Source organism: Temnothorax americanus, unplaced genomic scaffold, assembly GCF_048541705.1.
Source record: "Temnothorax americanus isolate GAGA-0224 unplaced genomic scaffold, ASM4854170v1 Scaffold21, whole genome shotgun sequence".
NCBI classification, from domain to species: domain Eukaryota; kingdom Metazoa; phylum Arthropoda; class Insecta; order Hymenoptera; family Formicidae; genus Temnothorax; species Temnothorax americanus.
In genome coordinates, this window is record NW_027509349.1 from 3497562 (window position 1) to 3521334 (window position 23773).

Genomic DNA, 23773 nt, shown 5'->3' on the forward strand with positions numbered 1-23773 from the left:
AAATGTTAATTTTCGTATAATGACAAGTTTTTCTTTGGAAAGTTGCGGCAGACGCTGATTTCCCTTGACATTTGCGCTAACCCGACTCCAAGCTAGTCAAGGACTCCGGCTGTTAAAAGATGATGTGGCAGAAGTGGAACACTCTGTATACATCGCGACGATTACGCGGCGTGCACGCATGAACGGATAGCGACCTTCTGGAAAGTTTTCTTTCCGAATTGTTGTACATCGCATCCTGCCGTTGGTAGCTTTAAACGCATGGGCGGTTAAAGAACAAAACGAAGGCTAGATTCAATTTCTAGGTCAAGTATCTCGGTGAATTCTCGAGAGAACTAACAGATCAGCAGTATTCATTATATTTGAGCGTTTAATATTAGAAATTATATGATTCTTCACAATTTTCGCGTCAATCGTGAATAGCGATAAGATAGAGAATTGCAAATTTCCGTGAGAAAAAAACCCCATAATATATTGCTTTCTAGTGACCCAAGAATATACGATTTCTTGAATATAGGCGAAAGTATACGCTGTGTCATTGAATTTGATTAGGAGATAATCGCGGTTTGGAAAAACCTCGCCCGTCACTCTGTTAGAAGATCCCAGAAAACCGTATTCGTTTCCTGTGCAAACGTATTTTGTACGTAAATGTTGGGATACCTCCCGCCGAAATCGGCGCGGAGTATTGTATTCATATTGTATACATCATATCCGGAAGTATTGTTATCGCTTATCCGTGAAATTTAGGCGCGATGAAAAACGCGCTTATTTATTAATTAATAGTATTGTTGGTGCGTCATTTGCGTGTACTTTTCTTTGTCCATTCTGTCGAGGTTTAATCTCTTGTTTTCTTTGTTTGTATTATTACTGCTACTGCTACTGCTATTACTACTACTACTACTACTACTACTACTACTACTACTGCTACTACTGCTGTTACTGCTGTTGCTACTATTGCTAATATTATTACTGCTACTATTACTAATTGTATTACTACTGTGGTGCACACATAAAAATAATCATTCTACAGCCAAGGAAAGCACTCACTTACTTTATTTTATTTCTTTTAAGTAAGTTTTCTTACAACAAATAATATTTTCTTACTAATAGTTTTTAAATATCTTGACACAAGTCGAATCTTTGAAAACCAAAATATTGTTTTGAGTAAATGTAATGTTTAGAATGAATTTATGGTAGATTTGCAAATTAAGTATTTGATAAGGTTACCTATATATCCACAAATTTACCATAAAGTCAATATGAGCATTACATTTACTTAAAACAATATTCTTTTCAAACACTTGTATTAAAGATATTTGAAAACTATTAGTAAGAAAATATTTTTTGTTGTAAGAAAACTTACTTAAAAGAAATAAAATTAAGTAAGTGCTTTTCTTGGCTGTAGAATAATTATTTTTCTGTGATAGGCCCTTGTGCGGAGAAAACTGGGCTCCGTCTTTCGGAAAGAGACGTTAAGCCGTTGGTCTAAAGGGTTAAAGTGAGAGGAGAAGGATAGTATTGGTAGTAGATGGCGAACCCTGCGGGGATATGCAATAATTAAATTACGAAGTTTACAGGAATTTTTAATAAACGAGAAACTCTATTTTTATATTCGACAACGTTTGGCTAATGTCGTGACAATTCAACCATTGGTTTTGGTCGTTTCTAAATTGATTTAATATTTGATACTTACATATAAGCATCCCATTTTTATTAAATTAAATTATTAAATTTATTGCGGAAAATATTACTTCAGCCAGGGTTCAAACCTGGAACCTCCCTCATTCCGTGTAGGGCGTCGTATCAATTCGACCACTAATACAAAAATAAAGTTTCTCCTTTATTAATAATAAGTCACAGTGACTTATTAATAAAGATTGCCAGTTATAGTCAATAAAGCCTCATTACTGTTATTTATTGTTGGAGGTCGAAATAAACTGCAATTAATTTTTAATTATATTTAATGATAAACGTAAAAGACGATGTATAGGTGAGATATGCGAACAAAAGCTCTTAACACGTGCGGTATCAACGACGAGTCTTTTCTTTCTGAGGTGTCGACGTCGGACGCCTTACATGAGTACCAACGATGTATATGTACATACTACTTCTGTATTAACTCTCGCTTGACTGATACAAACATAGAAATAACAGAATATAGATCGGTTTGTCACCACATGAGTTAGCTTACATTCTCCTCCTACAAATCGATCTTACATGAATAACGCACTAATTAATATTAGATAATAGACAATTGTTTACAGCTCCAATCAAGTTTCTCCTTAGACACTGCTTTCGTAAAACAATCGGCAATCATTTTATCTGTGCTTATATATGATACTTTAAACTCGCCCTTCTCTATTTCATCGCGTACAAAGTGGTATTTTAAGTTAACGTGTCGAGTTCTCTTAGATGAACTAGCATTGTTTAACCATTGAATTGCAGCTTGGTTATCGCTATATACATTGATCGGCGTACTGAGATATTCCTCACATTTCAATTCTTTTAGTATATTTCGTATCCACATCATATCCTTAACTACTTCAGCTATCGCGCAAAGCTCTACTTCGCATGTAGAGTTCCCTACGGTTCGCTGTTTGTTACATCGCCATGATATAGCCGAATTACCCAAAAAATAGCTCCTCCTGAAAAAGACTTCCCTTTTTCACCGTTACCCCAGCTTGCATCCGAATACGCTTTTAATGTTCCGAACTCTTTATCATATGATAGTCGCTTATCTACAGTTCCACTCAAATAACGCAAAACTCTTTTTTCTATAGAATAATGTCGTTTTTCAGGACAATGGTTGTATTGTGATAGGTAAGACGTTACATAAGCTATATCTGGCCTTGTTCGGTTAGCTAAATATAATAATTCTCCAATTATAGTTCTTGATATTTGTTAATATCACATTCTTCTTTTGATTCATCAGAAATCCTATCCTCTCCTGGTACAACTGGCGTATTTACAGGCTTACATTCTGACATTCCATGTTTACTTAACAAATTCTTGATATATTCTCTTTGGTTTAAATGTATCCCTACGTCATCACTTTCTACTTGTATACCGAGAAATATTTTTGATGTAGTTGTCTCATTAACATGAAAACTTTTCTGAAGTGAATTTAATATTCTATCGCAGATCTTACTGTTATTGTCGACGGTAGTGAAATCATCGACATACGCACCGAGTACAAAGAAACACTCCTCATCTGGTTTATAAAAAATGCAACTCTCTGATGCTAATGGTGTAAACCCATTTTTTGATAATTCATCTCTTAATGTATAATACCAGTTTCTTCCCGATTGTGGCAGTCCATACAAACTTCTTTTAAGTCTGCAAACGTTTCCTGCCCCAAATCTACTTTCAAATGCAGGAGGTATTTCTAAGTACACGGTTTCCTCTAATTCGCTATTTAAATAAGCCGTCTTTACGTCGAAAAATCTCACATTCAAATCTTTCTTAGCTGCAAGTGCTATTAATGTTCTCCATGCTTCTATACTTATCACCGGCGAGTATGATTCTTTATAATCGACATTTTTTACCTGATTGTATCCCGCCGCAACTAATCTCGCTTTAAATTTCACACCGTCGTTTTCATTATTTTTCTTAACACTAAATACCCATTTGCTTTTAACTATCTTTACGTTACTAGGACGCTTGACTATCTCCCACACATCGTTATCCTCTAACGACTTAATCTCATCTTCCATTGCCTCTAACCAATATTTCGAATTTGTATCTTTGCATGCTTCGTGATGATTACGTGGTATATGTATGTGTATGCTTTCTGCTAATTGAGCTTGATTATCCCGTAATCTTGGAGAGCGCCTCGCGCCTTCTTTTACCAGGCGTTCTTCATTTGTCTTTATATACTCTTGTTTTCGTCTTAGGGTTTCTTCTCGCGTACTACCTTTCGGTCTACCTACTTTACGCTCATTTATACCACGATCTCTATCCGCTAACAGATGTAAATTGTCTTGGTTTGTTATATCCGGCTCATCTGTGTCGTTTTCGTCATCGTCTACGTTATGTTCGTCGGGGTCTGTGTCTTTCTCTATGTCATTATTATCAGCCTCGCTAATATCATTTACAAGGTCTTCGATATTCCAGCCTTCGTAGTTGTCTTTTATTTCGCGATTTAAATAATAACTACCTTTTAGGCTCTCATTAAAAGTTACATTACGTACCTCGACGACCTGTCTACGCTCGATATCATACAACCGATAGGCAATACGTTCTCGCGAGTATCCTACCATTATTGCCTTTCTACCACTAGGTTGTAGTTTGTTACGCGCATTCTTCGGGGTATGGTAATACGCGACGCACCCAAAGATTCTTAAATATTTAAGGTTAGGCATTTTACCTTTCCATAACTCATATGGAGTTACGTCCCTATTCTTTCTGGGAGTTAAGTTAGCCGTTTGTGTAATATATGCGACCGCTTCGGCCCAAAAATATAACGGAAGATTAGCTTCATATAATAACGTACGCGCTCGCTCAAGTAGTACTCGATTCCCTCTTTCTACTTTCCCATTACTTTCTGGGTTATATGGAACGGTTTTTTGATGCTCTATACCTGTTCCATTGGTGTACTCTTTAAACTCGTTATTGATAAACTCAGTACCATTATCAGTACGAATCCGTTTTATTTTCTTATTTAGCGTGTTTTCGTATCTCTCTTTAAAATCTTTAAACTTAATAAACGCTTCATTTTTGTGTTTCAAAAAATAAGTAAAGTACATACTACTATAGTCATCGATTATTAATAATATATACCGCGCACCCCCTAATGAATTTACTGGCATAGGCCCACAAATATCCATGTGTAATAACTCTAACGGTTGCATACTTTGATCATATGGTACTGGCTCATGAGACTTCCTCGATAGCTTACAAATTTTACACGCATCGCATGTGACATTTTTTATGTTGCTACTTACTCCTATCGCAATCTCATTCTTTATCAGTCTCTGCATGTATTCGTTGTTTATGTGGCCCAGTCTACGATGCCACAAATCATCGATATTTCCTGAAAATTTTTCTCGAGCCATTGTATTAGTAATACTATCTGCTCCAGCACTGCAACATTTATAATCATTATCGTCATCTAACCATGGAATCATGTTAATTACGAAATGACCGTTCACTCGATCTCCTATGGCTATGATTTCACTACTATCCTTCTTACAAATTTTTACTTCGTGATCTATAAAGTTAACCTCTAATTTATGGTCCATTAGCTTCATTACAGATAGCAAGTTATTACGCAAATTAGGCACATATACGACATCGTGCATTACAATATAGTTTGACACATCTTTATCATTTCGCACTTTAAGTTTTATAGTACCTATTCCTTTTGACTTTACGACATTATGCCGACCGGCTAAATAAACCTTACCATTAATCGATTTAAACGTTACAAAGTTCTTCTTATCATTTGTCATATGTGACGTACAACCGCTGTCTACAATCCAATCATTATGTCTAAGTTTAGGGCATACATTCGCATTAAAAGTCTGGAAACTAACAGCATCTACCTTTTGATCTGATGCGCAGTCTGCTCTCTTACTGTTGTTACCTTTACTGTCGTTAGTATGTTTTCCACGATTTTCGAAGGTTTGTCCTTGTCTATCTTTCCGATGGTAACAGTCTTTCGCCACGTGACCCAGCTTACCGCAAACAAAACATTTCTTCTTGTTGTTGTATTTCTTCTTACGATCACGTGCCATGTACGCCTTCTCTTGACTGTCGGTGTTGCTAATGTAAGCTAACTCATGTGGTGACAAACCGATCTATATTCTGTTATTTCTATGTTTGTATCAGTCAAGCGAGAGTTAATACAGAAGTAGTATGTACATATACATCGTTGGTACTCATGTAAGGCGTCCGACGTCGACACCTCAGAAAGAGAAAGAAAAGACTCGTCGTTGATACCGCACGTGGCAAAGAAAATTTTCTCACTGTTTAATTGTATAATAATGTTCTAATTTATCGATGACACATACGTTTCCAAAAATGTAAATTTTATGCGACAAGCATCAAGGATTTGATTACATTATGATGATAAAGATAATCTCGCATTATCAGAACAAGGAAAATAACGTAATTATAAAAAAGATAACAAAATGTCAAAAGTGTTAGGTATTTTAAAAATGTAAAAATATTATTAAATTAATATTAAGATAATGAAAAAGAAATTGAATGAGAAGAATAACGCGCCGAAAAAAGAAAAGGATAATTATATTAATTCAATATAGTTCAGAAAGAATTTTTATTTATCTTTATTAATGTTATTAAAAACTTAAAAAATATTTTTTTTACACAGTTCTTACAAGCTAGCATTTTTTATATCTTTAGAATATTAATTTTTTAGAATTTTCGATTATTAACCAATATCGTGTGTTTCGTTCTAAATTTATTGCACTTTGTTTGAATAAAACTAGCTAAAAATATCTGTAGGTATTGCCATAAAATATGCCGTTATAATTGCAGATAAAACGAATAAGTAATTAATATCACTTAATTACATATACATCTTTTCTTAGTATATTATTGAGTATGTTCATGGGTCTTTTGTATATTTAGAAAACAGAGAAAAATATATTTATTATATAATGACAATCTCATCTTTTATCTCGCTAACATATTGCGCTATTAGAAAAATAGTATCACAACTTAAACAATTTTGATTTTTTGTTAAGCCCATAGTGCACGTAAAAAGTATACATAAATTGTTAAATTATTATTAAAAAATTATATACCTAAATGTCATAGTGTAACAAGTATGATATATGCGAAATCCGCCGCACGGAACAGAAATGTCATGTTATTCTTTTCAACCGGTTATGTTGCATGCGGTCACTAAGTAGATATATATACTACGTTTACGCGAGCGTTATTTCTGTTATAACTTACAATATATCATTTGTTTACGCGGAGTAAATTATCGTAAGTTACTATAAAATCTCCTTTACGCGAATAAGGAATTATCGTAATTTACTACAGAAGTAACGCTCGCGTAAACGTAGTAATAGTGTCATAAGCAAATTGACAGTGAATCACAGGAGGGTCCTACTGATTCTAACTCTTAACAAGTGTGACGTTAAGAATTACAGAATAAGGATACAGACCTCTTCAAGAAATAGTATAAATTTTATTATAACAAAATATCGCAATTGTAATTGTGTTAGTTATCTCACAATTCAAAAAAATTGAATTAAATTTGTTTTTCTTCCTTCTTAAAAATTGTGAATTCTTAAGTTGTGACAGTATTCTTCTATGGATAGAATATATAACTTTTTTACTACAATTTAAAATTTTTTTTGCCACATTCTTTCCATTAATTTCCTGAAAAAAACTTTGACAAAAGTATATGTAATATCTTACTTTAACGTAGATGAATCTCTGCAGGGCTAATTAATTCTACAGAATGCAAGTCAGATTATAGAAATACACTAATTCATGTAACATATTTTAACTCCGCATTTTGTCGCCACAGCAATGGTCAGGAGATAATTTTCTTCGTAGATATCTTTATTTACGCTCTCAATTTGCTAACAATCCAGGGAACAAAGTCTGTCACTTTCGTGTATATACCCGGCCATCCTTGCATGCCACAAGGCGATGGTCCAAATGATACAACGCCCACAGCGGTCCATCTGCCAGTACCATCGGCGATCCTCTCGACGGCCATCAGAGGTCCACCTGAGTCGCCCCGGCACGAGTCTTTGCCTCTCTGGCCACCCGCACAAATTTGTCCATAGCCGAGTTGGACACCGGCGTTAGTGTAGGTCTGCTCGCACTGATCCTTATCCGCCAAGGGCAGCGCCAGCTTTAGTTTAATGTTTGAGGCAGAGCGGGTCTCTGTCTTGCCCCAGCCAGCCACATAGAGCTTGCCACCGAGCGACGAGCTGGACGGCAGGCAAATGGGCTTGATGAAGGTGGTGAATGTTACGTCGCGGCTGAGACGCAGCAGTGCAATGTCGTAGCGTTGATCCCGCGACAGTGGCCGATATTCTTCATGGGCGATCTGTTCCTCTACCCCTACGGTTACCGGATCATCAGCGCACACCACACTATCGTCACCATCTGGCACGCAATCTCTTTCAGCGTCTGTGTCGTATTCGCCCAGGCGGACACTGGTCAGGTGCCAGTTGGCCGGTAGGTCCTTGCCCTTGATGCAATGAGCGGCGGTGAGGACGTAGCGTTTATTAATTAAGACACCGCCGCATGCCGTCGCTCTGCCGTTGGCTGTAATATCATTGAAAAGATACATGTATGTAAACTTTTAAGAATATAATTGATTCTGATATTTGATGCTTTCGCGGTGTGTATGATCTGAGTTTGACTTCCTGATTACAACCGCGTGAAAGGAGGATGTTAAGAAACAGAAAATAATAATTATTATTTGTTTATCAGGTCCGGGGAAAGTTATGAAAATCGAGATTATCAATTTTTGGAACAGTTATATGAAGCGTTTTTAAACTTTATACCTTTAATATATTTTTAAGATGAAATCAATTGCATATTTATGTATTGAAAGGTAAGTAATAAATGTAAAGAATTCAATTTTTTGTTTACGTAACATATGTGTGTGTAGAGGTATATATTAGGTAATTATGAAAAATGTGCGTTATTCTCCTTTTAACCGAACCAGGACCACGAACAAGGATATGAGGAAATTTTAATCCCATTTTTTGTATGTGTGTGTGTGGGGGGGGGGTGCGTGCGTGCGTGCGTGCGTGCGCGCGCGCGTGTGTGGTGTGTATCCTTTTCATTTTTTTCTCTTCCTTTCTCATTGTATCATTCTCCTTTGCGTTATTCATATTCGTCAGTATCGTTAGAACTTTGGTAGATTTTGTCTATAAAAAATTCATTCAGGTATTCTGCAAGAGCTTTAATAGATAGTTAATTCCGACAAAATCTAAAATACTAAAAAATCGCAATGTGAGAACAGCAACCCATCACTCGCAGGCCTACTTTGCAAGTGCATGAACAACAAATACTTTTGTTATGTTCTTATTGATAAATCTAAACTAGATTTATTTAGCCTAACTGGTCATACATGCAACACAAAAGAGAATGAGACAATGAGAAAAAAAGAGAAAAAATGAAAAAGACACAAACACGCACACGCATATGCACTGCACGCACACGCACACGCACACGCACACGCACACGCACACGCACACGCACACGCACACGCACACAAATGGGATCAATATTCCCTCACGTCCTTGTTCGTGGCCTTGGGTTCAGCTTGTAAGAAGAAAATAACGCATATTTTTCATAATTACCTATATTACCTCTACACACATGTATATGTTACGTAAACAAATAAATTAAATACTTATCTTTCAACACATAAATATACAATTGATTTCATTTTAAAGATATATCAAAGGTATAAAGCTTAAAAATATTTTATATGACTGTTCCAAAAATTGATAATAAATCTCGATTTTCATAATTTTCCCCGGACCTGCTGGACAAATAGAGTAACTTCGGTATAACGCCGCACCTAAGGACAACTTAGTTTATCGAGTACTATTTATTATGTTTAAGGCAAATGAATTATATCAATAAAAACTTTATATTGTCTATTACTATAAAAAAATTAGAAAATGAAATATTTATTTCTTATATTTAACAAAAAAAACTTTTAGAAACCCTTGCATTTTTGCCATAAAGGTGGAATATATGATATTCATAGGTGGAATATACGCCTTATAAAATATTACAAATAATATTTATAAATAAGAAAATAAAATGTCATAATAAGTTATAAAATGTGTAAAAAGTTTATTAAAATAATAAACTAGTAAGAATAATAAACAAATTATAAAACTAAAAATTTTTTTAAAGAAAAAAGAAGAGCGATAGATGCATTAAAGATTATTATTGTTATACGATCCAAAAAAAGAAGGAAAAAGAACACATAGGAGATCTTGAGTTTTACAAAATGTCTGTACTATGGCATAAATCCCGCATGCTAAAAATGCTGTATATTCTAAACAGGAGGGATATAGAAGATATCAAGCTAAACAAAAAATGCAAGAGCTATGCACTTCCCGCGAAAAACAGTTAAATATGTTTTAAATATGGTTCATATTAGTCATTTACATGAACGAAATTAAACTTAAATAAAAACCAAATATTAAATTTAAAAGTAATTAAATTCAAATATGTTTCTAATATGAATCGAAATTAAATTTAAATAAGATCTTGCTATTGTGTGGATTTTTAACTTGTCTAGGCGCATATATGGATCATATTAATATTTAATAAGCATCTAACAAACCTGAGTTCAAATTTTATTTATATTTGGAACAAATAAGGTTTTAATTAACATACAAATTAAATTTTTATTTAATTGAAAGTGTTCTCGTTGATCCATTATATATTCATATTTAATCAAAAATTGTAATGCATAAGATTTCAATAAACCTGAATTATGTTAATCTTGCGTTGTAGTCTATTAGATTAAAGGTTTATTATTGAACCTATTTCTGTCATTATCAATCACAAATCTATTTATTATGTTTTACTGTCTACACGTACATATGGATGGGTAAAAACCACAGTGAAGTAAGTCAAATTTTTTTAAATATTTTCTCGTGTGCATAGATGCAATCTGTACAATATATAAATTCCATCTATGCACACGAAAAAATATTTTAAAAAATTTGACTACACCATTGTGATTTTTACCCCTCCATATATTATAATTTTAGTTTTAGTTATGCATGGTCATTGGCTTTTTAATCATTTTAAATATATCATATTCCGTAATTTGGCAATAAGAGCCAGGCATAGTTGTTCTTGTGCAATCTACTTTATTACAATTAATTATATAAAGACTCGCATACTAGGGTAATTAAAAAAAACCTTCTTTTTTTATTTTTTGCGACGCACCCCAAAATATCCAAGCTTACCTAAAAAAAGAATTTTCCTTAAAAGTTGAGCAAAATCGAACAAGTTTTAGAGGTCGCTACCGGCGATTTTCAATATTTTTGATTAAAAAATCTGTTTTTTTTTTCAAATGTTCAAAATTGCATAACTTTTCGAGTTTTAATGATAGAGGCATGAAATTTTCAAGAAATCTTCGTCAATTCATGTAGTTTATGAATATCAAGTTAAAAAATTTATTTTCGGAAACAATTTTTTTACGTTTTTTTGTTTATAATAAAAAACAAGTAGAAACTTGCACATTGTTTCCTCGTAGTTTTTAATTGTGCAAGTAGAAACTTGCACATTGCTTCCTCATAGTTCCTAAGTGTGCAAGTTTTTATTTTATTCGAGGTATAATTATCGGTATTTATTTGTTTTGGCTTCCTCATAGAGGAAGCTGTGTTAGCAAAGGTTCTGATTTCATACTTAACTCTTTTGGGGACTGCGTAAATAATTATGTACATTCACTAAAAAATACTAAAAATACTTGTCCACTTAAAAACTAAAACAATATGCAGATTTCGCCAAATTCAATACCAACCTTCCTTAAATGATACTTTATCGATAAAAAAAATCAACCCGATATCATAAATATTTGAGATAGCGATTTATTTTTAATTCTATTATATTTTCCAGTCTTTTCTACCCCTATTTTATATATAATTGGTTAAAATTTGGTTGATCAGATCAAGTTTTATACAGCTTCTATGTATGTACGAATTCTTCGAAATTTCAAATGTGTGTAATACGAGATCTGATCAATCAAATTTTAATGAATTATATATGAAATATAGGGGTAGAAAAAACTGGAAAATATAATAAAATTAAAAATAAATCGCTATCTCAAATATTGAGAAAGCGGCAGCGTAAAACACATTTTTCAAAAAAAGGAAAATCTGCATAAAATCTATACCGGTAGACCGATTTCAATAAAATTTGAGGAGGACATACTTTCTATGATACTCTATTTGTGTGCAAAAATTCAAACTGGTATCTAAAAAATTGTAGAAGTAGATGCGTGTACAAAAATCCGTACACACACACACATACATACATACTTCCGGACATTTTTAACTAATATGATTTTTTGACATTTTAAAACATTCTAAACCTATTTCCATCAAAATCTCGAAAAAAAAAATTTTTACCATTACAAAGCTTCCTTTATGAGGAAGCAAAAATCGTTTATAACAAATAGGCGCCAGCGATCTGGGGCATGGTTTTGACTTTAAATTACATCTAGGTAATCCAAAAATACATTTTAATAATCATATGCTTGAACATCGGTGAGATTTAAAAATTTGTTTAAACAACAAATTCAAAAAACCACGTTACCCGTAATGTAGAAATAACGTATGTGTCATAATCTTTATTTAAGGTGTCTGTATTGCATTCTAACTTTTGTTGTCAAATTTAAGTTGATAGAATAATAAATTATCCAAATGCTTATATTCAATAATTTTTTGTTACAACATTAACTTTTTTTTGCCTAATACAATAATACCATTCAATTTTACGAATTGCAATTGTTTTTTTACTGCGACTCATATTTGTAAAATAGATAGATTAATAACAATGCTAACTTTTTTGTAATTTGTCATAATTTTATTTTCAAAAAACAATAAGTACATTGTACTTATTGCTTCCTCATAGAGGAAACTTTGTAATGGTGAAAAAATTTTTTTTCGAGTTTAGAATGTTCTAAAATGTCGAAAAATCATATTAGTAAAAAATGTCCGGAAGTATGTATGTATGTGTGTGTGTGTGTGTGTGTGTGTGTGTGTGTGTGTGTGTGTGTGTGTGTGTGTGTACGGATTTTTGTACACGCATCTACTTCTACAATTTTTTAGATACCAGTTTGAATTTTTGCACACAAATAGAGTATCATAGAAAGTATGTCCTCCTCAAATTTTATTGAAATCGGTCTACCGGTATAGATTTTATGCAGATTTTCCTTTTTTTGAAAAATGTGTTTTACGCTGCCGCTTTCTCAATATTTGAGATAGCGATTTATTTTTAATTTTATTAGATAGATATATTTATTGGCTCCCCTCAGGGTTGCAAGGCGTTTTGTAGGGACGTTCCCAACCCTTTACATTCATTTAACCTACCTTAGCCTATTTTACATTTAACCTTACATACTAATCGCCCTACCTATCTTTACACACACACACACGCTCGCAAGTTCCCTATCTCTGTGGACTTCCGTTTCCGTTTACAAACTCCTCACTCCTCCTCTTTCTCTCATTCACTCCTCCCCTCCCTTACCTCCCAGTCCCCTCCATCACCCTCTCCCTCCCTTACTCTCTCTAATTTCCTCACCCATCTCTCCCCCTCCCCTTCTTCCCCCAATACCTCCCCCACCGCTTCCTGCCATGATCTCCCTCCCCCCCAATCTGCACAATCTTCCCACACGTGTTCCCACGTCTCCTCCCCCCCTCCACACACCCTGCACACTCTTCTCTCCTCTGCCATCCAATGTTTCACCCCCCTCATACCACCTCCCAGCCTGTATCTAGCCACCCTCTGCCACCTATTTTCTCCCCAGTTCTTTTTTAAGTACTCCGGTATCCCCTCCCCTTTTATCATGCCATACCACTTGTTAAATTTTGCCTCCCCTATCTCCTTCCACCTCTCTTCTCTTTGCATTCTCTTTTCTCTCTCAAGCACGTCCTCCCCCCTCCACATCCCATCCTCCCTCAGCTCCTCCACCTCCTCTATCTTCCAGCCCCTGCTCTCCGCCGCTTCTTTTCTCTCCTCCTCCCATCCCCCCCTGCTCACCCCTCTTTTCGCCCTCCTCTTTACCTCCTCCCAGCATTCCCTTGCCAGCTCCCCTCCCTTTCCCTCCTCCAATTTTTTCTCATACCCCCATGCTCTCATAACCGCCCTTCCTCTTAGTTTCTCCCTTTGTAACTCCTCCCTAATCATATATCCCGGTATACATCTTTCCACTCCCAACACCCACCTTAAATATCTTTCCTGTAATCTCTCTATTTCCCCTCTTTCCCTCCACCCCCATATTTCCACTCCGTAACTTATCACCGTCCATATCAGCTTATCAAACAACCATATTCTCCTACCCCAATCCCCCCCAAACCTCTTCTTTCCGATCCCCCATACTTGTCCCAGCAACGCCGCCCCTCTCCTCGTCCTCTCTTTTACATGTTCATCCTGCCTCCCATTACATTTTACTACATATCCCAAGTAGCAGAATTTTCTCACCTCCTCTATTATCTTACCCTTCCACCTCCAACTCACCTTTTTCCATCTTCCTCCCCCTTTTCTGCATCTCATTATCTTCGTTTTTTCACTGTTCAATACCAATCCCTTTCTGTCCAAATACCCCTCCAGTTTTCCTATCATTCTTTTCATATCTTCCTCATTCTCCGCTAACATCGCTATATCGTCTGCATAAGCCAGTGTATATATCTTTCTCCCTCCCAGCTTTATTCCACCCCAACCCCCTTTTTTCAGTTCATCGTCAATGTCCGCCAGCAGCAAGGTGAACAGAATCGGACTTAACGGACACCCTTGTCTGACTCCCCTTCTTGTCCAAAATCTCTCTCCCACCTCCTCCCCCACCCTTACTCTGCATATCGTCTCCCCCAGCAGTTCTTTACACCTCTCCACCAAGCCCTCTCTTACTCCCCTTTTTCTCATGGCTTCCACTAGAATCCTCCTGTCCACCGAGTCAAAAGCTGCTTTTAAGTCCACGAACATCACCACCATCTTCCCTTTCTTTCCATTTACTTGCCTGTTTATCAAGTGATTCAATACGTAAATGTTGTCCGTGGTCCCAACCCCTCTTCTAAACCCTGTCTGACTCGGTGGCAGCAAGCCCTTCTCTTCAACCTCCTTCCTCAACCTTTCCGCCAGTACGGCAGCATACACTTTGTATGCCGTTTGTGCTAACGTCACCCCTCTGTAGTCCCCCACTCTTTCCCCCTCCCCCTTTTTTCCTATAGGCACTATAATTCCCTCCCTCCAATCTTCCGGCCACCCCTCTCCTTTCCACACTCTATTGCACACTTCCCATAGCCATTCTTTTACTACCTCTCCTCCAAACTTCCAAACCTCATTCGGAATTCCATCACTTCCCAACGCTTTTTTCTCTCTAAGCTTTTTCACTACCTCCCACACCTCTTCTCTCCTTATCTCCTCTTCCTCCTCCCTCCTCTCCCCTCTTCTTGTTCCCATCACCACCCTCCCATTCACTCCTCCCAACAACTCTTTAAAGTACCCATCCCATTCCTGCATACTAATTCCCTCATTCACCCTCCTTCTCCTCTTTCTCTCCCTGTTTACCACCTTCCATACCTGCCCCTCCGTCCTGACCTCCTTTACTTCCTCTACCCATTTCTCCACTTCTCTTTTTTTCTTCCTTTCACATAGCTTCTTGTATCGCTGTTTTTCCTCCCTGTAACTGTCCCCCTCTCCTCCTTCCCTTCTCCATTTCCTTAACATGTTGCTAACTCTCTTTTTTCCCTCCCTACATTTCTCATCCCACCAGCCCCTTCCTCCGCTTTTTTTGCCCCTTCCATTCATTTCCCTTAATACCTCCCTTATCCTCCCCTTCAACCTCTGCCACTCTTCCTCCACTCCCCCTCCTCGAGCTTGCCTGTCCCCCATTAACTCTCTAAATTTTTTCCTGCCCTCTTCTGACCAGTCCCCTCTCCCACTTCCGCTCCTTCCCCCCTTCCCCTTATCCATACCTTCCTCCCACCCTTCCACCCACGCTGTCACTGGCTGATGGTCTGAATCGACCTTCTCTTCTACCACCACCCGTACTACCCTTTCCCTTGTCCTCCTGTCCCCTAACACGTAGTCAATCACCGACTCCCCTCTTCCCCCTGTATACGTCCATTCTCCTTCTTCATCACCTCTTATTCCTCCGTTAAAAATCGCCCACCCACGTTCCCCCAGGAATCTACACAGCTTTTTTTCTTCCCCATTTACTTTGCCATCCTTCGATCTCCTCTCTCCTTCCCCCATCTCTTCTTCTCCCTCTTCCACGAACCCTCCTTCCTTACCGGTCCTTGCGTTAAAATCCCCTCCTATCAGCACTCTCACTCCCCTCTCAATCTCCTCCACCCATTCTTTCAGGTCTTCCAACTTCCGGTCCATATCCTTATTTATATATACTCCCCCTACCCTCCACCACTCTTTTCCAAGTTTCACTTTTATCGATACTATCCCTTCCTTATCTTTTTTTGTCTTCTCTCTTTCCATCTTGATCCCTGCCCTCACCCCTACTATCATTCCTTCTATCGCCCTTCCCTTCCGGCTCTTCCTCCCTGCTCTCTGCACTTCCCATACGTAGCCTCTTGGCATTTTTTCTTTTATCCTTTCCCACCCCTTACCGTCCACCCACGTTTCGCATAACACCATTACGTCCCAATCCTCCAGCCTTTTCCAAAACTCTTTATCTTTATTTGTTAGCCCCGCCACATTCCAAAAGGCCACCTTATAAATACTACTTTCCCCCCCTCTCCCTCTCCTCTCTCCCTCCTCTCCCTCTTCCTCTCCCACTCTTCCACCCAGTTCCTCTCTCTTATCCTTCTCAATTTTTGCTCCTCTTTCTTCCCCCCTACCCGTTCCCTCTCCCTCCTCTATTCCCCCTGCCTTTGCTCTTCCTCTCTTTCATTTTCTTTTCCTTTCCCTTGCCCTTCCTCCCAGCACCTCTCTCTGCCATTCCTAAGCATACCTCTAACCTCATCCCACACCCACCATTCCCCCTCTATCCATACTCTTCCCATCCCTATCCGTACCTTTTTACCCTCTCCTCTTGCCTTCCATGCCACTTGGTTTATCTTCCATTTTATCCTTCTTTCCTCCCATGTCAAGTCTTCGTCTATCCACGTATTTTCGCCTCTCAGTTTCCACTTATTTTTCATTATTTTCGCCTTTTCTTCTTCACTTCCCACTTTCACCACTGCCATACCCCCCTTCTCTCTTCTCCCCGCCTCTATTTTTCTAATCTCCTCTATCTTCACCTCCACGCCTAACTTTTTTATCACCTCCGCCACTCCCCCCTTTATTCCTCCCGCATCTTCCTTCACTCCTTTTATCAGAATGTTTCTTCTCCTTTCTCCCCTCTCCTTTACTTCGTACCTCCTTTCCAGCCTTTCCACCCTCTCCTTCCAATCAGCCTCTCCCCTCCCCTCCTCCCTCGGCCCTCCTCCGCTTTCCTCTCTACCTTTTCCTCCCCCAAGACCTCCTCCCTTTACCTCCATCTGCATCCCCTCCAGCTTTCGTTCCATGTCCTCTATTCTTTTCTGGAGTTCTCCTCTCTCCCTTCTCCACATCTCCTCTCTCTCTCTTTCAATTTGCTTTTTATCTTCTTTACTTCTTCCATCATTGCCTCCTTTTGCTCCTTCGCCACCTCTCTAATCTCCTCTCTCACTCCTCTTAACCCCTCCCTCATCTCCTCCCTTATTCCTCTCAACAACCCCTTCACATCCATATCCTCCCCCCCTGCCCCCCCCCTGGTGGCGTTCTCACCGTTTTGTTGCTTCTCTTCGAGAAGTCTTCGTCCTCTTCCTCCCCCCCGCGCCCTCTTCCTTCTCTATTTTATCCCTCTTCCTCTTAAACATCTCCTCTATACTTCCTTTCCTCTTGGAAAGCTCATCTATATTCCCCGTACTTCCGCGTCTCTCTTTCCCCAACCTATCCGCAAAATGCGCCATCTATCCTCTACTCTACGGCCGTACTACTTCCCGGCGTTATCCCGAAGTCCCCAGAATTCCCTAGCCTTTCACTCTCGCGCTCTCTATCCTTCCCCTTCTACGCTCGTCTCTCTAACCTCAACCTTCCCAATTTTCCTTCGCCTCCACGGACTCTCCTCCCTTATCCTCCGCGCTGCCTCCACTCTCCTACCTTCCCTTTCCCTCACCGAGCTCACCTCTCACTCTCCACGCTCTCTCACTCGCTCTATCTCTCACACTCGCACCTCGCTTTTCGCTCGCACAAATCGCCAACTCACACCTAACCAACCGGAAACGGAAGTCCATTTTTAATTTTATTATATTTTCCAGTTTTTTCTACCCCTATATTTCATATATAATTCATTAAAATTTGATTAATCAGATCTCGTATTACACACATTTGAAATTTCGAAGAATTCGTACATACATAGAAGCTTTATAAAACTTGATCTGATCAACCAAATTTTAACCAATTATATATGAAATAGGGGTAGAAAAGACTGGAAAATATAATAGAATTAAAAATAAATCGCTATCTCAAATATTTATAATATCGGGCTTTCTTAGAGTTTTTAGGTGTGTAAGTAGAAATCTGCATATTGTTTGAGTTTTTAAGTGGACAAGTATTTTTAGTATTTTTTAGTGAATGTATATAATTATTTACGCAGTCCCCAAAAGAGTTAAGTGTGAAATCAGAACCTTTGCTAACAAAGCTTCCTCTATGAGGAAGCCAAAACAAATAAATACCGATAATTATACCTCGAATAAAATAAAAACTTGCACACTTAGGAACTATATGAGGAAGCAATGTGCAAGTTTCTACTTGCACAATTAAAAACTACGAGGAAACAATGTGCAAGTTTCTACTTGTTTGTTTACTTATAATAAAATTATTATGACACATTACGAAAAAAGTAGCATTGTTATTAATCTATCCATTTTACAAATATGAGTCGCAGTAAAAAAACAATTGCAATTCGTAAAATTGAATGGTGTTATTGTATTAAGCAGAAAAGAAGTTAATGTTGTAACAAATTGAATATTAGTCCAGTCAATGTAGGAAAACACTTGGAAATTTCTCTTCAAAGAGTAAACTTTTTTGGAAAGTGTTCTTTTGAGTTTCAGAAAACATGTCCCAAAAGTTTACCAACGTAAACCCTGTGCTAAATGTTTTATTTAACAAAAAAGACCAAAAAAATCGGTTTTTTTAGTATAACTAAAAAAACATTAATTTTATGAAAAAATGAATCATGCCAATCAAAAATCAAAAGAGGAGAAAATTTTACTAAAGAAACATCTAAAGTTTTCTTAATATTAATATGTGTAGGAGTAATAATTTTTTAATTAACGTTTCAAAGTGCGTCGATGCCGTCCCGTGTGAAGCCGCCTGCAGAGTACGCGGGCGCGCGCGCACTTTTTAAAAAGAGTTGTAACTTTTGATTGGATCGATAGAATCAAATTTTACAAAAAGCATTTGTTTGGCGCACTGCCGTGTATCATAGTGTAAATAGTAGTTAATTATAAGATTGATTTCGTGTTGTCGTTTCACATTGTTAATGGTACGGTTCTTGTATTGATTAATTATACCGGGTTAAATTATTGCGCCTATTAGCGAAACGTCGGTGGATCGCGATTAGTACACTTGTCGATATTCGCGCGACTCACCCGACTCGTGCTGCCCGCCCACGGGTGGCATCCCCAATTATGAGAAGAATTCGGTACTCGCTCGCGCCGTACTTCGCAGGTGCGCGAGCCGGAGAACGCCGAAGAGGGCACTCACCAGTCGAACGTCGTGAAGCTCACACGTTACCGTTTTGCATGTGCAAACTCGGAGTGCTCGGTCGCCTATCGCAGACCACGAAGGCCTAATTGCTTGATATCCTGCCTATCTGTGACTGCTTGCTATCCTGCCTATCTGTGCCTGCTTGCTATACCTGCCTGTCCGTGCCCGCTTGCTATACCGGACTGTTGCATGCTTTCGCCTTGCACGCCAGAGATCTCGCCAACGGGAGGACGACGTCGACACCCAGGAGGCGCCGGGCAACGACACGGTGAGTCGCCTCGCATTTTTGATATTCGCTTGCTTGCTTCGCTTTATTCACTTTCGCGAGGGCACGGGCCCTCTGGTCCTTCGAGAAATTTTGTTGACCAATCGCAAATCCGGGGAGCGCCTCATACTCCCCCGTGCAGCATTTGAAAGTAGACGTAATTTACTCATTTTCAAGTGGTTTAGAAAAATTGAGAAAGCATTTTGAGTATATTTAAATCGAATTTGAAGAGAGGCGATGTGAAATTTATGACTTATTTTACTAATATCATTGCCATTTATTTAAATTTGCAGATTTTCACTTCTAAATTAAAGCATTATATTCTTAAAATATGTGCTGATAACATGCAATAAGTGAAAAAAATTACAAAAATTTATTTTTTAAAAGTTGGGACCTCAAAATTGATAGTTTTCTTGAAATTTTGTTATTTCAAAATTGATTAACAAGTTTGACTGCAGATATTATTGCTTAGGAAATAGATATTGAAATTTAATAATAGGGTTTTTTAAAGCTGAAAATATGTACTTTAAGATAATACATGTTTTATTTGAAAAACGAAATATTAAACAGGTGTATTTTTCAAAAAAGTATATAAAAATAAATGTCAAATTAGAAAATATAAAAATTTCTTTATTTTCAAAGTCAAAAAAGTAATAGAAAAAAATATTTTTTTGAGAAAATAATTTATGGGATGTTGTAGCTTGGGTCTTAAACTTCAAGACTGTAAAGTAAAGGTACCAATACCCGGACATGTACCTATATCCGGACACCTTTATTATTTATAAGTATAACGCGAATTAAAATCAAAGATAAAAGTATTTTTTCTTGTAGTTTGAAATTTTAATTATAATATCCAAACGTTTATTTTCATAAATTTATATTTTTTTAAAGGTATCCAGACACAGATACGTGTCCAGGTATTGGTACATTTCCTATGCTTAAGTGTCCGGGTATTGGTACCTTTACCTTATATCGGAAATATTTTTTTGAACTTTTATTTTGGTGGCTACACGCAATTTAGTAAAAAAAGTCGTATTTACTGTCGTTTGTACTGTTGTTCGGGGTAATCTTATAAAATATTGGACCGATTTTGAAAGTATTGTATATGAAGTACCGATCTTCTGGAAACCGGTTTTTCTAATTTCTTCAATTTTTTGGGAAATAATTGACGGAATCTAAAAGAATTATATATGAAACAGGGGTAGAATTTTCCGGAGAGTGATATAAAGTGTATAATTTTTGGTTACCGATTTTTTTTGGAACCGGTATCCAAAATTTTTCCAACTTTTCGGGAAATAATTGACCGAATCTTAAAGAATTGTATATGAAACAGAGGTAAAATTTCCCGGGGAGTGCTATAAACTGTATAGGATTTCTCGGCTCGCGCGCGGATAACCGCAGCGTGCGAGTAAGCGGGTGCTCGCTGCAAACAAATGTTACGCTGTCTCCATCCTTTTTCTAACATTCTTTTGTTTTAAGAATCGTTTACATATATTTTTGAGGTTTAACAAAAGGAAATCAGTTTGCGAAGCGCCTCCGCCACAGAACAGTCTCCGTAATTGTTGGAAGTGTTTTATACCCGCCCTTTTGAGTCGCCATTTTATAATGTTGAAAATTTTACTTCAGATTCGTATTCAGCAACCTTGAAAACACATTACCTATAAATTTCATGATTATACATGTAACATTTTTTTAATTATAATCACTTTTTCACATTTTTCTTAAAAAAATTGGTTTTTTTCGTTTTTTTCCAAAAATAGGTAAGAGCACATAAAATAAATAGGTAAACTTTTCCATTTAAAGGTAGAAAAACACTTTCCAAAAGGTTTCAAGTGAATTCATTCTTCGAGAACAAATTTCCAAATAACGCATGTTTTTCGCCTACGTTGCCTGGACTATATGTAGCATTTGGATAATTTATTATTCTATCAACTTTGACAACAAAAGTTGGAATGCAATACAGACACTTAAATAAAGATTATGACATGCGTTATTTCTACATTACGGGTAACGTGGTTTTTTGAATTTGTTGTTTAAACAAATTTTCAGCAACAAATTCACCAATGTTCAAGCATTTGATTATTAAAATGTATTTTTGGATTACCTAGATGTGATTTAAAGTCAAAACCATGTCCCAGATCGCTGGCGTCTATTTGTTTTATAGACGATTATTTTTTTATTAAAAACAAAAAAAACGTAAAAAAATTGTTTCCAAAAATAAATTTTCTAACTCAATATTCATAAACTACATGAATTGACGAAGATTCCCTGAAAATTTCATGCCTCTATCATTAAAACTCGAAAAGTTATGTAATTTTGAACAGTTGAAAAAAAACCGATTTTTTAATCAAAAATATTGAAAATCGCTGGTAGCGACCTCTAAAACTTGTTCAAATTTGCTCAACTTTTGAGGAAAATTCTTTTTTTTAGGTAAGCTTTGATATTTTAGGGTGCGTTGCAAAAAATAAAAAAAAGTTTTTTTGAATCACCCTAGTATATATATATATATATATATATATATATATATATATAATATATATAAATAACACACTTACATCAAATTAAGAAGTAGTCTACCACGTAAGGCAGTTGGCTCACGATCCAGAGGTCCCGAGTTATTCGATCCCACCAAGGTAAGTGTGTTATTTTAAATACGAGAAAATATTTATAATTATAGACTGCATATCTTAAGAAACAAATTTAGTTATAAAATAGTAATAAAATTTCGAAAAAAAAAATTTTTTATGCCAAGTAAATATCGGAAATCGAAATATCGGTGAGTAATTCAATACTAAGCACCAGTAGTTCTGTGTAGTATTAATCACTACCTATAATATTTATCACTACCAGTATTTTCCCAGTATTTCCCAAATAAATATTGACAGTATTAAATCACTGAGATTTTAAGTATTTAGTCAGTAATACTTTTTTGTAAGGGAAACTAATTAATAATTTTAAAAATAAGTAATTTACCTAAGACTAATTATTCATTATTAAAAAAAATAATATTCATTAATAAAAAAATTAATAATTATTATTTACTAATTATTAATTTTCAAATAAGTAGTAATTTATACATAAATTCTTGGACTTCCGGAACTGTCAATAAGTAAGTAGAGAGAAGCATGCCTGTCAAACGCGTCAGTGTTTTTTCGAGCTTATCTGCCGTTCCTTCGCCGTGAGGCAACTTTGTTTCAGGTGGTTTGGATGCACAGATATGCAGGACTGACTGCAGATATAAATCGGCAGTGTAGGAGTCGAATTACAGACGAGTTCGGGGATTCTGTGTTGCTGCGACAAAGTTGGAGATTAGGTGATAAAAGCGGAAGCAGGCACGGAGAAACCAGAATCGGAGCATCACGAAAGCATGTCGATAAAGAAGAAAGTAACAGGAGGAAAGAGGTGCTGAAGAGATAAAAAACGAGAAAATGATTTAGATGGACAAGAAGAGGGAGGAAGGCAAGAAAAAAGATATTAACTTGAAGAAAGACGAGAAGGAGAACAGGACGATAGAAAAAGGTAGAATTACAGGAGGCAGGTCCACGAGGGCGGAGGAGCTGTCAAAAATAAGAGATAGGACAGGAAGCCAAGGATCAATTATAATACGTAAGGAAAAGAGGAAGGGAGGAAGAAAAAGAAATAGCAGAAAAAACCGAAAAGGAAATACTGGCAAATTTTAGTAAAGAAAAAAGAGTGATAAGATTGCCGCCAAACAAGATAAAAAGAGAGGAAAAGAAAGAAAAAGGCATGGAGACGGAAAAAATGCTGAGAGATTTTAGCGAAAATGGATAAACAAGAGAGAGAAAAAAATAAGGCTAAAGAAGAGATAATGAAAGAGATACACGACCTGAGGGAGGATTATAGAATGAGAGAAATGCTTTGGGAAGAGCAAAAAGCGAGTTTAAAAAATTAGAATAAAACAGTTAGAGAAGAAAGTAGAAAAAATGGAGAATAGCGGAGGGGAAAAGAGGGTTGATCAGCAGCTGATATTTTTTGTTCAGGTATACTCTGAAGAAATCTACCCACTTTTTGCTTGATTGCTTTTATTTCGTTAAGTTATAGCCATCT

At 36.7% G+C, this 23773-nt stretch overlaps 1 protein-coding gene across 1 annotated transcript in view; it reads right to left on the reverse strand.

The window, feature by feature from the left end:
- Positions 1-6260: 6260 nt before the first annotated feature.
- LOC143897887 (CLIP domain-containing serine protease HP8) overlaps positions 6261-23773 on the reverse strand; it is a 39252-nt gene continuing 21739 nt past the window's right edge. The window contains exon 3 of the mRNA XM_077406843.1: positions 6261-8253. Coding sequence (XP_077262969.1) covers positions 7541-8253 — 713 coding nt within the window. The 3' untranslated portion in view covers positions 6261-7540. The remainder of the gene's footprint in view (positions 8254-23773) is intronic.